At 45.1% G+C, this 15,098-nt stretch overlaps 1 protein-coding gene across 1 annotated transcript; it reads left to right on the top strand.

Annotated features, from left to right (window-relative positions):
- Window positions 1–471: 471 nt before the first annotated feature.
- On the top strand, window positions 472–14,167 carry snx3 (sorting nexin 3). The gene is made up of 4 exons (XM_049002317.1): window positions 472–699; window positions 9,612–9,707; window positions 9,984–10,108; window positions 13,532–14,167. Exons 1-4 carry the CDS (start codon window positions 538–540, stop codon window positions 13,635–13,637), a joined length of 489 nt encoding a protein of 162 aa, XP_048858274.1. The 5' UTR covers window positions 472–537; the 3' UTR covers window positions 13,638–14,167.
- The last annotated feature ends 931 nt before the right edge of the window (window positions 14,168–15,098 follow it).

Raw genomic sequence — 15,098 nt, 5'->3', positions numbered from 1 at the left:
GTCGGCCATGTACGCTTCCACTAAACTGGGAGATATTCTCATTAAAAATTTAAATTCGACACGTTACGTATTGGAAAAAAATGAAAAATAAAAGTCTGAACAACACCACTTAAATTAATCTGAAAATTCTCTCCTGGCGTTGTAGAAATTAAATATGTTTCTATTCCATATGATGAATACAAATTAATAAACATTAAGACTGGGATTCTGTTCCATACACACTATAATACTAGGGACTGCTTCCCGTTTCGCTAATGACTACACTTCCCGTCATGCCTATTCCCATCATGCCGTGTGCAACAAAAAAAACAGGAGCTGCTTGTCGTAAATGAGGGAGGTTCGTTGTTAAGCTAAGCTAATGTCTTATCGCGGAAGACGCTGTTTGGCTAAAGCTGTAACATGACCTATCTCAGCCAATCACACCTAAACGCGCTGAGGGTTTTTTTCGAAAGTGACGTCTCTGGATATCAGCTGCTCCTCAGCTGATCGGAAGTAAAAATTGTTTTTCCAAAAAAATATCAGTGAGGAAAAAAGGACATGGCAGAGGCCATAGCCGACACGCGAAGGCTATTCACTAAGCCTCAAAACTTAAACGATGCTTACGGACCGCCGAGTAATTTTTTAGAGATTGACGTGGGCAACCCACAGACGGTCGGCGTGGGCAGGGGCAGATATACTACGTATGAAATCAAGTTGAAGGTGAGCAGGGCCGTCATGTGCGGCGGCAAGTCAGCCAGCCCGGCCTGCACCGGGCAGCGCGGAGCTGGGCGGGGAAGCGGGCAGTCTGCGGGAAAACCCAGAACATTAGGCAGACCTGTGAATCGTGTTCTTGATCTATTTGGCATGACCATGTAACGCATTTAGTGCGGGGACAATCCGCACCGATAGTTTGGTAGGGAGTTAATTGTCAAGCAGGACTTAGACTGTGCCTTAATTGGATTGACTGGTGTAAGTATTAGGGATTCAGTCGTGTGTGTGAGTGAGTGAGTGAGTGAGTGAGTGAGTGAGAGAGAGAGAGAGAGAGAGAAAGAGGTCTGGTTATTTTAGCGTTGTGGTGGAGAGAATGTACCGCGAGCTCTCCAGGATCCAAAATGGTACCAAAAAATATATAAAAAGATCACGATGAGGTTTACGGAGTTGCGTGATTCCGTTGAGATGATTTTTTTCTTTGCACGCTTCCTCGTTATCTGCATGTTTGACACTGCAGATGAGTGTGACGTAAAAACAGTGCCCTTCATGTTTGTCACCCACTGTGTGAGCAAGTGATAGTCTTTTCTGCTGTTCTGGAAGCGCCCTGGCTTTATATGCTGTGCACACACTCTTATGTATTTATTTGCAAGATTTGTTGCCCTGTGATTCTGCAGGAAAGGCCCCACTGGTGTGTAACCACTAAGTAGACTGATATGACACACTAACAGCCTTCTCTTGTTTGTATAAATCAGGTTTGGTTCTTTTTCACATTGCAGCAGGTTTATGCGAGACTCTGAACATTATTAAGCTTCGGTTGGTGAGCTGTATCGCAGGGTTGCCATTTCTCATGCATCTGGCATGACACTCACGCTTTCAGACTTAGACTCATTCAAGAAATATTACAGCAAATCTATAATATTCCATTGTAAATCTAAAATTAGCTACATAAAAATCATTGGGGTAGTTTGCAAACCCTACAGACTATTTACAAGGTAATAAAACTGTCACATACATATAAATGCTTGTACATATGTGTGCAGTCTGGTCTCGAATTGAAAATCTCCCTTCAGCCAGCTGACCTAAGTTGACAACGTCCCATGGTTCTGGAGCCTATCCCTTGTGTGGATCTCCCCCCCCCCCCCCGATTGTCCTGCAGGTTTTATGAATTGAAAGTTTGGGAGAAGTGAATGTACTATTGTTAGCGCACATTAAAATATGATGATTCCGCTTTCAACTGGCGACTGTTGCAGAAGCTTTTCTGTAGGTGAACAAGTGTGGCAAGTGTTTAATTAAAATGCTGTTTTAAGCACTGAGTTCTCCACTTAAACCTACATTTTGCTGTATGTCCAGGTAGGAGCTATGGTTTGTTTTGCAGTCACACTCTGCCTTCACATTTTACTGGGGCGCAGGCTGCCTTAATAGAGAATTCTGTGTTTATTATTACAATTTAATTTTAATTGTAGGGGTTTGATCTGTAGCTCCAAATAATGGACTCATTTCATAATTTTGGTGTCAACTTGTTTAGCTGTGCCTTTGCTGGGAGATTCTCCCCTTTGAATACTGTTACTTAACTCAGTATTTTATCTTCAGTGGCACCTCTTTGTCGTACTGTGTGTCACATAACGAGTGAGGACTCTGTGGCTGGGATCAGAAGGTTGCCAGTTCAGATCCCGGGGCTGGCAGTGTGATGTCACTGTTCGGCCCTCCAGCACAGGCCTTAACCCCAATTGCTCCAGGGACTGGCTGACCCGGCTTTCTCAGTTATACATGTGTTTGGGTAAATGTGTTTGGGTAAATGTGTTTGGGTGAATGTTAAAAAGTGACATGGTTGGGGAGGGGGGTGATGAGCACCCCTCAAACCTGTAGCTCTGCACCTTGTATAACAAGGACTGGCGTCCCTCACGGAGGTGAATAAGCCCCTCAGGTACCCCCTCCCCCAGTGTTCTGAGGGGGCTTACTGAGATCGCGTCACTGAAAATTAGATTGACGATAAAGCTACTGTACTGATTTGCGTGTGATAATTAGCATATGCGTGTAATCAGCATTATTGTGTGGCGGGCGGCCCCCGGTGACCCCGCTTTACATATGAGTGGGGGTGAGGAACATCGCTGGCAAGTAACCCCCGCTTTGAAATGTGTCTTCTGATGTGCCGTCGACTGTTAGCCTCTTTTAAAATAAGGGAATTGCATGTGGGTGCGGAGAGGCTGTGTGTGTGTGTGTGTGTGTGTGTGTGTGTGTGTGTCTGTGTGTCTGTGTGTCTGTGTGTCTGTGTGTGTGTGTGTGTGTGTGTGTGTGTGTGTGTGTGTTTGACTGCTCTGGGGAAGCTTGGGTCCCACACCCCCACACGGTGTCATCGCCCCCAATAGGCTACTTTTAATCCTCTCATTGAGGGCTGTGAAGAAAAGGCAAAGCTGTGTTTTGGGGTGGGTTTTTTTTTTTTTTTTTTTTTTGGGCAAGGGGGGGTACTTCCCTCGTTCCCAGCTGTTCTTTGGTTAAGACTAGATGGTTTCTGTGGGCTCACTGCGACACAGTATGCACCCCCAGAACCGGCACGTAGCGTCCCGATGAGGGAGGAAGGGTCACCACCTTGGGCTTTTATGTCCGCCCGATGTTATATATTTATTTCTTAATGTATTTTGCGGCAGAGCTCTTTCGCCTGGAGTGACTTGCATTTGTGAACATTAGAGACTGAGCACATTGTGGCGGTCGCTCGTTGCCACAGTGAGCGGCATTGGGGGTTGTGGGGGGTGGGCTTTGAAAGGATGCGGAGTGGAGCCGGCGGTAGGTTGGCCGACGGACGGAGGCGCATCCCATGGGGACACGGCGGGCCGAGTTAAACGAGTAGCCGAGGCTATCAAATGGCGGGATGAACTTGCATGTGGCCTTTGAGTGCTGCTGGACGTGAGCCAAGGGCCCCTAACCCAGCCACCCCCCCCCCTTTTGCCACATAATTATTTAGAATATGTTTGAGGTTTGAGAGAGATGCGCTAACAGGAAGACGACGTCCCTGATGGTGTTCGAAGTCAGTCTGGTTCACTTTCTGCTCCCAATGAGGGGATTTTGGGGATGAAGATCCAGGGGGCTGGCAGCTCCCGGCCTCTAGGGGGCGCTGTGCACCATCCGGTGGTTTCTGGGTAGCTGCGGTGTCCCGGGAATGTGTCTTAACTCTGATCTGTCCTTTCCGCCAGCCGGCGTTAATTTGTCAGCAGTGGGTATCTCCCGCTGTACCCGGAAAGCACAGAATGGGCCTGTGTCTCGCCTTTCCGGATGACTGTGACGTGGGCCGGGTGTGATCATGCGTCTGAGAGCAGGCCAGGGCGAGGAGTGGCGATGTGGAAGCGGGAATGTGACGCCTCCGCCGGGCGGCACATCTGAAGCTGCCTTTAGTCTTGATGGACCGCACTCCTGTGCTAATGTAGCCAAAATGATCGCCGGTATCCTAATTATTATTATAATTCCCATTGTCGGCTATTAATCAGCCAATTAGTCTTAATTATGAATCCGCTTATGCGTAAAAATGCCTGGGCTTTCCTCGTACTCTCTCCCCTTCATTAATATTCGTATAACGGCAGAATACGCCAAGCATATCAAAGTGGTTTTAAATATGGAGCACGGAAGCCGGTGAACGACGCGCTCTCTAAGCGCACTCCGCCATTATGGAGAACGCACAACTTTTTATTTTCATTACACTAATGCAAGTTTATTCAGCAGCGCTATAACCAGCCCCTACGTACTTGACTTGCTCGGGCTACCGTCAGCCGCGTATTATAAAGGAAGAAAACTTTGGGATCTTACTTTTATTTATGGACAGGAACATTAACGCTGCCCCCCCCCCTGCACTTTTACAGCTTTTTTTTTTCCTTCCCCCCTTTTTCCTTTCTTTTTGAGACCTTTGGTCATTAATAAAATGGGCAGGCTGTCAACCACAGTCAAGTGTAATTCAAACTATACAGCATCCTTTCAGACAACTATTTTAATGGAAATGCCCTGCATATTATATCAAGGCCACCATATCCTACTTGAGATGACAGTATCAAAAGTAGAAGTTGATACTATGGTAACAAAGCAGCCTTCTGCTGGCGAATCGAACAGCGCTGGGCGTCGGGAGAGCATGCTTACAGCAGAACCCTTTCCCGCATTGTTCCTTTCTTTGGAATATGATGCGATGAGATGGCATTGTGCTCCATCCGGATTCCATTTTTTTTTTTTTTAATACTTTAATTTAGAGCGGGACTCTCTAACTTGACTTGCTCCATCTTGCTAAAAGCTAATGCACAGGCGGCCTTGAAGCTCTCGCCCGCTGGAGGGGGGCGGCCTCTCTGTTTTTTAATGAGGGACGCCATTGTTTCTAACACATGCATGCGTTTTCATCTGGGAGGGGGGACTGAGGGGATGGGATGGGGGGGGGTAGAAGGGTTGCTCCAGGCGTCCGTGTTGGAGCTATGTAGACGCTTTTAGTGGATCAGTAGGAACCAGACAGGGAAGAAGGACACTAAGTAGGTCTTTGGACAATGGCTATTTTTATTTTTTTTTGTCTTGTATCCAAAGCTCTCTCTGCGAACCCTGTTTTTGTTAAATGGGTTTGGGCTCTTCTCATCTCTGCCGTCTACGCTCATATCTTTTAACTGTGCGTCCTCTAATACGTTTTTATTTTTTTTAATGTATCATGAGTAATGCATGATTTTTAATTTGCAGGTTTTTCCAAATTATTTATCAGCATTTGTAATGTGGTTGTGAGGTAAACCGCTCTCATGGGAATCAATGAAGCACGAGGGTTTATTCAACTCGGAATGGGAACATATCGGGGAAAACAGCTGTCTTATGAATGAGCGATGGTTCAGTTCGTCACGATGTGTATGGTGTGCATTTTCTTAGCAGTATTCTCTGCTCCTCTGAAGAATCGGATTTCCATCGATAACCAGTGAGAGGCTGGGACATCCAGTGGTCTGAACTGAGTGGCCGTCACACTGCAACCATTTTTCATTGCAGTGCCCCCAAGCTCTGCAGAAAGTCACAGATCCAGCAGTGTAACGTCACAGGAGTTTGTGTGTGTGTGTGTGTGTGTGTGTGTGTGTGTGTGTGTGTGGGGGGGGGGGGTCTTATGCTGCTTTGAAAGCCACTGGACAGGCAGCCGGACCGGCTTTGTGAGCTCCACGTGGGACACAATGGGCTATAGCAGTGTGGGTGCCCAGCCTGAGTAACTCTCACGATCGTCGTGGCATCTGCTCTCCCCTTCTGTCCCGGGGGGGGGGGACCCTTTATCCCTCTGTCCGCTCCCCCTTCTTCGGGTGACTGGACGGCGGGTGCCAGGTGATGGTTGGCCCTGGGGGGCCAGGGGTCACTTTAGGTCCTCGGTCTTGAGAGTGGCAGGGCGATGGCGCTTGTGGCTGCTGGGACAGTCCTGACATTCCTTACAATGGCTGCCGAAACCGAAAGTCATGACAAGTTATTATGCGGAGCAGATGATACCAGGCGTCGATGGGGAAGTGCCCCTGGCATGGTAATTTCCATGTTTCAGCCACATAAAATTAAAATGGGCAGCGTTTGGGCGGGGGGGGGGTCGTGTGTGAGATTACTGTGATTTGCTGGGTTCTGTTCACCTCAATCAGAAATGGTCACCCCCCCTCAGTCAAGCCAGCAAAGGCGATGAATATGTTGGATGTGATGTGGCAGCCCCTCTCCCTCCGCCCTCTGATTGGATGCCCGCTGGAAGACGCTGGCCGTTCAGGTTCTGACCCCCGCCTGTTGTTTGCCCAGCTGACAGATGGCGCTGTAGAGCAGCATTTTCACTGGCATTGCCCTGGGTTAGGCCCTTAGAGAGTGGCGGTCCTGTTGCCCCCAGTCTCTGCTCCCCACGCATCCCTTTGGCTCATACGCAGTATGTACTAATGGGACAGTCAGGGGTTCTCGCGACCTGGGGCAGCTGCAAGGATGCTAAAATGAAACACCTCATGCTTGTCCGCCTGAAGATGTGGGAAAACAAAGCACAGATTTTATGTAGCTTCCTGGTCCATTTTTGGTTCCTCTATCATACCCGCCATGTGTGCACGGGACTGACCACACTTCATTCCAGCTCCTTCATGCGGTTCCTTCAAACTCGTCGAGATACAAATGCAGAAACCTGATTGGTCAGTTTTTCATGATTGCTTTTCTGATTGGTTGGGAAGTGATCTTTAAGAAAAAAAAAAATGTAAGGGCAGATCCACTGCCCTTCTGTAGCTCTGGAATTCGCTGCTCCGTGAAAAGCTTTGACTTTTTTTTATGGTTCTGGCTTTGCTGTCTCGCCTCCTCAGGCTGAGCGCTTTCCAATGTGTGTGTGTGTGGGGGGGGTGAGTTCTGCTTTGTTTCTCTACTGCTTGATCCTGTGTCCCCCCTCCCCAGAGTCAAAGTGGGAGGGGCAGAGGGACCAGGCAGGGTGTATTCAGTGGCTCGTCGGTGGCCGATTACCTGTAACCCTGATCCGCTGTCACAAGGATTAACTCCTCCCGCTTCCGTGCTGAGAGGTAACAGAATTCGGGGAGGAGGGGGGGCCGTTCACAGGGCCCCACAAAGGCTCGCGCTCTAATCCTCCTCTCCTGTAACCGGAGTCAGAAGGGAGGTCTAACGCCGAGCCTCACCTGAACATCGGCCGCGGCAGCGCCGGTCCGGTGACCACGCACGTGATGACGTTGGTGTCTTTCACGTGCCTCCTGCACTTCTGAGGAGCGGAACAGGGACCTGAAGCCAAGCCGTCTTTTATTTATCTATTAAAAATTTAAAATTAAAATAGCACGAGATATGCCCAAGGCTACTGGATTTGCAAGCAGTCGCTTTGTCCTTCGCTGGAGGGTTTCTTTACAATCTTAGTAAGAAGCTATTTAAAAAATGTATTTGAGGGGGTTAGCAGGTTTGCCCGTAGTCTGGACATATTGTTATTTATTCATTCCTGTGCCCCCCCTTGCCCCCTTAGTAGGCATGACTTCAAATTGATTGATTGTGGAGTTTTGAAAATAACGGTAATTCGATTATGAAGCTAGAGCTAGGAATTTCTGCACTCGTACTCCTGAAATCAGTTTTAAATTGTGTATTATTATTTTTTTGGGAAGGGTTTGTGCTCCGTGTTCTTCAGAGTGAAAGGAAATAGTTTCTTTGACAGACCCATCTCAAGGACAGAGGACTGACTTATTATATTGAATATAATAAGTATATATCTTGCAGGCCACTTGTGAAACCACTTCAATTAGCTTCCTCGCTGTGGTGGTCACATCCCTTGTTTGCTGTATTTATCTCCCTTTTCTGTCATGTTTATTCAGTTGGCTTCCTCGCTGTGGTGGTCACATCCCTTGTTTGCTGTATTTATCTCCCTTTTCTGTCATGTTTATTCAGTTGGCTTCCTCGCTGTGGTGGTCACATCCCTTGTTTGCTGTATTTATCTCCCTTTTCTGTCATGTTTATTCAGTTGGCTTCCTCGCTGTGGTGGTCACATCCCTTGTTTGCTGTATTTATCTCCCTTTTCTGTCATGTTTATTCAGTTGGCTTCCTCGCTGTGGTGGTCACATCCCTTGTTTGCTGTATTTATCTCCCTTTTCTGTCATGTTTATTCAGTTGGCTTCCTCGCTGTGGTGGTCACATCCCTTGTTTGCTGTATTTATCTCCCTTTTCTGTCATGTTTATTCAGTTGGCTTCCTCGCTGTGGTGGTCACATCCCTTGTTTGCTGTATTTATCTCCCTTTTCTGTCATGTTTATTCAGTTGGCTTCCTCGCTGTGGTGGTCACATCCCTTGTTTGCTGTATTTATCTCCCTTTTCTGTCATGTTCATTCAGTTGGCTTTCTTATACATTTACTAAGTTATGTACATGTAATAAAACATAGCAGTGGGCTTGTACAGATCAATTTTCACCTGTGCTGCTGCTCCTGTTACCTTGTTTTGTTGCAATGACTTTGGCATGTGCATGCTGGGAATGAAGATCTCCAACACTGCTCTCCTCTTCCAGAAGGTCCCTCTGCATTTGAACTTTTGCACATTTTTGAATATTCAAGTATAAAAACAAAACTAGGAAAATATGGTCATAACGCGCCCATGCACTACACCCTGATAAGGTCATAACGCGCCCATGAACTACACCCTGATTAGGTGATAACGCGCCCATGCACTACACCCTGATAAGGTGATAACGCGCCCATGCACTACACCCTGATAAGGTCATAACGCGCCCATGCACTGCACCCTGATAAGGTCATAACGCGCCCATGCACTGCACCCTGATATTTGAAATGCGAGTTATATACTGTATAATAATATCCATACCTGGTATCTGAGTAAAGAATCCTGGAAAAGCAAATGCCATTGGAACACAGCCAAGACATGACAACAAATATTTAAAACTAATGTGAAAAATGAATCGTTATAGTAGCAGTCAGTTAATTTTAAATATTCGTTGCCATTACTGTAAAATTGATGGTACTGCAACAAAATGACTGCATATAAACACACAAATCCATATGTATTACCTCATTAACAGTTTGGTAATTAGGTAATTGGTGTCTAAACTGTGCTTAATCATGGTGAAATTAGTATTTTTGAGTGTTTGTGATATTTTGGGGAGGTTAACTGGGGTTTCTTGAATGTACCTGGAACAAATAATTTTCCTCATTAGACAAGTTTGCGCTGCGTGAGCAGTTTGTAGGAACCAGTTATATTCCGATAACATGATGTAGGTGTGTGGGTCTGTATGTGTGTGTGTATATATATTATTAGTGCTTTCGTTTCTCCTGTGTAGTTCTTTGAATCGTTACTGTTTCTGTTCCTCTTGAAACTGCACACACCAAGGGCGGACGAGACGCACCCACCGCTCCCTTTTTCCCCGGCTGAGTGGGGCGACTGCCCGTCCCTGCTTCCATGTGGCAGGGGTGCACAGATCTCCTGTTTCCTCTCTTTCAGACCAACCTTCCCATTTTCAAGCTGAAGGAGTCCTGTGTAAGGAGGAGGTACAGTGACTTCGAGTGGCTCAGGAGTGAACTGGAGAGGGAGAGCAAGGTGGGAGGCCGGCCAGGGGTGATGGGCCTGCTTTCTGATACGTCTCCTCCTTTAGGGGCCAGGGGGCACATTGGTCTGATTGAAGAACGCGCCCCCCTATACTGGAGGACTTTTAATTAACTAGTGGGTGCATTTGACTGGATGCGTACCTCATATGTGGGCCTGGCGCCGCCCTACTGCTGCTCTGTGAGCCTTGCCGCCGGTGATGCGGCACGCACTGCTTTTACACACCTTCTGTTTCTGTTCTTCCTCTTCTCATCTCATTGGTGCTTCCAGGTTGTCGTCCCCCCTCTGCCGGGCAAGGCTTTCTTTCGGCAGCTTCCATTTCGCGGAGACGACGGGATATTCGACGACTCCTTCATCGAGGAGCGGAGGCAGGGCCTCGAGCTGTTTCTGAATAAGTAAGTCTGCGCCGTCAGCAGGTGGCCTAGTGATTAAGGTACTCATCCAGGAAGCCCTACCAAGAAGGTCCAGCTTATATGCGACTGGCAGTTAAGATTCAGTCCCTGAGAGCCTTAGGTGAATGAAAAATATAGTATTTTTGCAGTGTGTAACTGAGTGGGTCTGTGGTTGTATCCAAAAGGTTATTGGCTATATCCCTATATTCTGACCTCAAAACTTGCAGTCACCTTAACAGTAATAACAGAGATTGAAGATGTCGAGATTGAATATTGGAAATCTACTCAATTTGCCTATGAGAGAGTAGTACAACTATTCAGTACTGTTTCACTTAGAGTATGTATTCTCCGGCGGGCTTCAGAAGGGTGGGGGCTTTTTAGGGTGTGTCCTCAGTTTGGCATCCGTGGCCCCCCTAAATACGTATGCTACTTGCGCCTGAAATAAATGCATTATTGTTATTCTTGCTCTCCCCCTACTGCGAAGGATATGCACATGATGTCACAGAGGTGGAAGTCACTGCGCTCACACCCACTGAACGGCAGCGTTATCGTTCAGCTTGAATGCCACAACAAAACGCATCTAAAATGGGAAGGAGCTGTAGTGTGATTGATTGTACAAATACACTTAACGTGAAACAGCCAACAACTAAATAAGCAAGTATAGGATGTGGATCGGACAGCTGTGGCTGATACAAGATCTGTCAAATATGCCTGGATCGGCGCCGATACCGATCCGAGTATCAGATCGGTGCAACTCTACTGAAAAGTTAAAGACAGAAATAAAGTAGTCAAGCTTGTCTAAACAAGAAATCAGAGTGAGTTACATATTTGTAAACTGTAAAATGTAGCTGCAAAGCATTGGTTAAATAACTTACCAGCTTTCAGAATTCTTCTGCTTCTTAATGCTGGCCAACTAAGGTAAATAATGCTTGGAGGACATTAAGGTGAAATGTGACTGGCCCCCCTAGCAGTGCAACTGGTCCCAGTCTGCCCCCCCCCCCACCCTTCCAGTTGAAATGGTTTAGAACTGCCACTGAATACAGGATCCCAGTGTGCTCCTTGTACTACTGTATGAGTGAAGTATTTACACACACACACTTTTGTATTTCATGTATATATTTTTATTTTCCATACGCACATATATGTAGCATATATATATTTAAAATTCCATGACACATTTTGTGTCCTTTTGTGCCGTTTGCTTTCCGGAGTATATAACAGGAACGTATCTGAGCTGCGTGCACCTGGACACCTTCTAATAACCAAACCAACAAACAGCACATTCATGTCATGTCAGATTCCTTCCTTATAATTGCCTGGAGGAAGATTAAAACAGATGGAAAGGCCACGAGTGCATTGTACCTTGAGTTCTACATTTGTTTTATTTTGCATGTGTAATTTATGCAAATTACTACTCAAATTACTGAACAAATTTCTTTGAAGAATGTTGTATGCTCCCCTGCTTATTTTTGATCCGGGGTGCTGTTCCCCTCCTGGTGGAACAATAAAAGTTACAGTGTAATTGTAATTATTTGCTTTGATTGCAGATATTATTATCTTTGTTTCATGTGCAAATGTGGCCAAGCCACACATTTGAATTTTAATACAGGAAACTTGATAAACTGGCAGAAAGAACTGGGAGATATGTTAGTAATTAAGACTTAAAATTCTGCATTAAATGGTGCTCTTGATTCTGTCATTGTTCAGACTTAATAGCAGGTAAGTCTACAAGTTTGTCTCTCTAAAGGTGTGATTAAATATTTCATAGAAGGTTTTCCTTTATGTTGTCTGTCCAACTTGAGTGTCTGCGCTCACCTTTGGGGGATGATACGCACATACAACTTTGTGGATGAAGGCAATATTCTAACAATCAAAGTAAGACTAAACTTCAGGAAAAAAAAAAAAAAAGAAAGACCGTGGGTGAATCTCGATATTTGTGCTTCACCGTTTTACGTAATCTTCCATCGCTGAAGACGGAAGTACAGAGGATGGTGAAAATCCCCGAATGTCAGTCTTGCTCCACCCCAACGATCAAGGGTACGTGGGTGTATCCTCGCCGAACGAGACCAGTCCCATGAGTCATTGCGTGCCAAGTTTATTCTTGGGAGGCAAGTTCGCAAGACCGGTCTTGCCAAGACCACAAGTACGGTCTTTGCGTTCTTGGTGTTGAGATTCGCCCTAGCGTTCAGGTAGAAGGAACCATGTTTATCTGTAATCCTCTCACCGCAGTGGTCTTGCGGAGCTGGCCATCTGTCATATGGGTGGCTATTCCTGATGGCAAGATAAAAAAAGGAATGATTTTTGTTCGTTAATTATTGACTGGCAATTATGCTCCTCCACCTTCCCCAGGGATTCGGCTGCTTAGTGACTTGTATGTGACCGGTGATCCTAGATAGGGCTGAAGACTTAAAAAGCATGGAAGGGAGTTTTTCCAACCATACAGTACAATATGTACTTCTATAACTCAATAGTGGTGTTCCTGAAAAAACTCCAGTTCAGTAAACTGGCACTATAGCAACAAGGGATTAAGGGAAAAATGGGTTTAGGCGCAAAGCAGTCAAAAAAAAAAGTAATGGACAAAAAGGACATTTACTCATGTTTTGAGGGTGTTAAATGAGCTTTTTTTATTATAAAAGTGAGATGTGGATGAATAGCCAAATAAACATAGGATAACGCACATGGTGGGCTGATACAGTAATTGTGTGCTCTCCCTGGACGTCTATGCAGGTTTATGCAGCTGGGTGGTGTGTTCCTCATTCTGCACATAAACGACCGTGAAAATTGCACTATACTGTCATTTTTCCATAATAAATCAATCGCTTTGGAGTAAATCTGCATTTTCAAAACATGCGTCGTAGGAAAACATTTTGTATTTGACTTCAGCCCGAAGCGTGTGCTTTTATTGTGTAAATTATGCATATGTAATTCCGAGCCTCTGATCAGTCTCAAACGTTAATTGTGCCATTTGAAGGAGATGGTAAGTGAATTGTCAGCGTTTAAGCGTGTCGATAATTAGAATGTGTTCTCTAAAACTTACTGGGTTGTGGAGAACCAGACCCAGTTCTGTTAATCTTCCAGCCTCTGACCTCTTGATCCTACCTCATGATTGTTTTTTTAAACTCTTGTTTGTTTGTTTGAAATACACTAAGTAATGATCATTTATAGTATGTTTTTGGAAAGCTGAATTAGTGTTTTTTATTTTTTATAGATATGTAAAAATAGTGTGAATGTGTGTTGCAGTGTATGGGTTCCTGTGCAGCTCCATAAGTTGTGCACACACTGAATGCTCCATTGAGTTTGTACCTTTCTGCTAGGATCATATATTATGGCATGATGATGGTCATACAGGGGCCCAGTGTGTGTGTGTATGTATATGTATGTATGAATATCCCATGTAGAGGTGTATTCATTCATTGTTCTTTGCAGAGTGGCAGGACACCCCCTGGCCCAAAATGAGCGCTGCCTTCACATGTTCTTACAAGAGGAGACTCTTGACAAAAGCTACACCCCTTCCAAAGTCAGACAAGCTTGAATGCGGTGCCCAGGCAGATGTCGCAACCCCTGATTTTGTCACCCCAAGTTCAGCTCCACAGGTTAATTTTAAGCTTCTGCCAAAAGTTTTTACTTGATCATCTATTTTTTTTTTAATCACTTTTGCTTTATTAACAACATTTGATTCCCCCCCCCCCAATCTTTGGATTTGGAGAAAACCCTACAACTATTAATAGCAATTAACATTGTTCTTATCTTTGTTTTTGATTAGTTGGTGAGGTGTCTGTAACATGTGTTTCTGAATCTGTCCATTACATAAAATCATGCCAACTAATTATATAAAAATTAAGATTAAGCAGAATGCAATATGGTATGAAAACCCAAATGCACAGTTAATAATCTTGCATCTGACTTCTCAAATGTGTAAAAGTTGCCCAGAACTTCCTTAAAGCTTGAATCTATTTTGTTATCACAGTAAAGGGGAATAGCATTTATACCATGTACATTTACAGTTTGTATACTGCTACGCTGTTTTGTTTACTTAAATTTCCAATAAAATAGTCAAATACACTTGTATGCATGAGGAATGTGTGGCTATGCGATGCTTTTATTTTAATCAGCGGACTGTTTCGGTGTGTACCGTATAGCCAGAGGGGCCCGTTGGAGAATAATGGTGTTCGGCATTTCGCGAGGGATGACGGGGTTCGGTTTAGATAAGTAAGGCAAAGGTGAAACCGCGTACTTTGCTACTGGACAGACAATTCAGGTGAATTCGACTCTTGTCAAAATCAAATTCACACGTAGCCTAGTCGATGGTACCATTTTGACTGTAGCATGTTGTGTGCTTCAGTAATTGGCCTTGATATACCTCCCAACATTTTTAAAAAATCCCCGCTATCTAGTATTTGTAACCAATTTTGCATTGCTACAATGCCGTTTCCAGAAAAAAATCTCTAGTATGACAATTCTGAACGGACCGGCCACTTCGCTTTATTATTGCGCTGATAGGTGCCTGGTTCGTTTCTAACCTGTTAGCGCGTCGGGCAGCCGCTTCTTTACATGTTGCTATGTGCTGTATAGGCTAATTTGTGTTTTATCTGGTTCAATGTTGCGCACTTCCGATCAATTGCCTTCGAAACTGAACAGTCATCCTCTTGAGCCAACATGCTCGCTCGCTCCCCCGGTTGCTGTTCCGTCAAACTAAAGATTGTGAAAATACAATTTGAGCGAAGTCCTTGATTTATTAAAACATGCGCGTACTTGAAACCACCTGGAGAGGGAAGGGCAGAACGTCCCCCCTCCAAGGCCCAAGTTATTGAGTTGGAGATGCCGCAATATGCCTTTCAGGCAAACAAGCCTTGGACATCGGTGCTTAGAAGAGTTTCAGTAAATCTTTGGATCGTCTGACAATTTCAAATACATTACATCTGTATTAACACCGATAGAAACGACTAACATCAGTCATTTTAGACATTTGCAGAGCATGGACAGTGAGGTCAGA

Source organism: Brienomyrus brachyistius, unplaced genomic scaffold (genome assembly GCF_023856365.1).
Source record: "Brienomyrus brachyistius isolate T26 unplaced genomic scaffold, BBRACH_0.4 scaffold66, whole genome shotgun sequence".
Taxonomy (NCBI): Eukaryota; Metazoa; Chordata; class Actinopteri; order Osteoglossiformes; family Mormyridae; genus Brienomyrus; species Brienomyrus brachyistius.
This window is presented reverse-complemented; position numbering and strand designations above follow the sequence as displayed.

What these genes read in the sequence shown, in the direction of transcription:
- snx3 (XM_049002317.1), top strand. Translation starts at nt 538, where the DNA reads ATGGCAGAGGCCATAGCCGACACGCGAAGGCTATTCACTAAGCCTCAA. An exon ending in CGTATGAAATCAAGTTGAAG is followed by an intron (nt 700 to 9,611) that starts GTGAGCAGGGCC and finishes CCTCTCTTTCAG; the next exon opens with ACCAACCTTCCCATTTTCAA. An exon ending in AACTGGAGAGGGAGAGCAAG is followed by an intron (nt 9,708 to 9,983) that starts GTGGGAGGCCGG and finishes TGGTGCTTCCAG; the next exon opens with GTTGTCGTCCCCCCTCTGCC.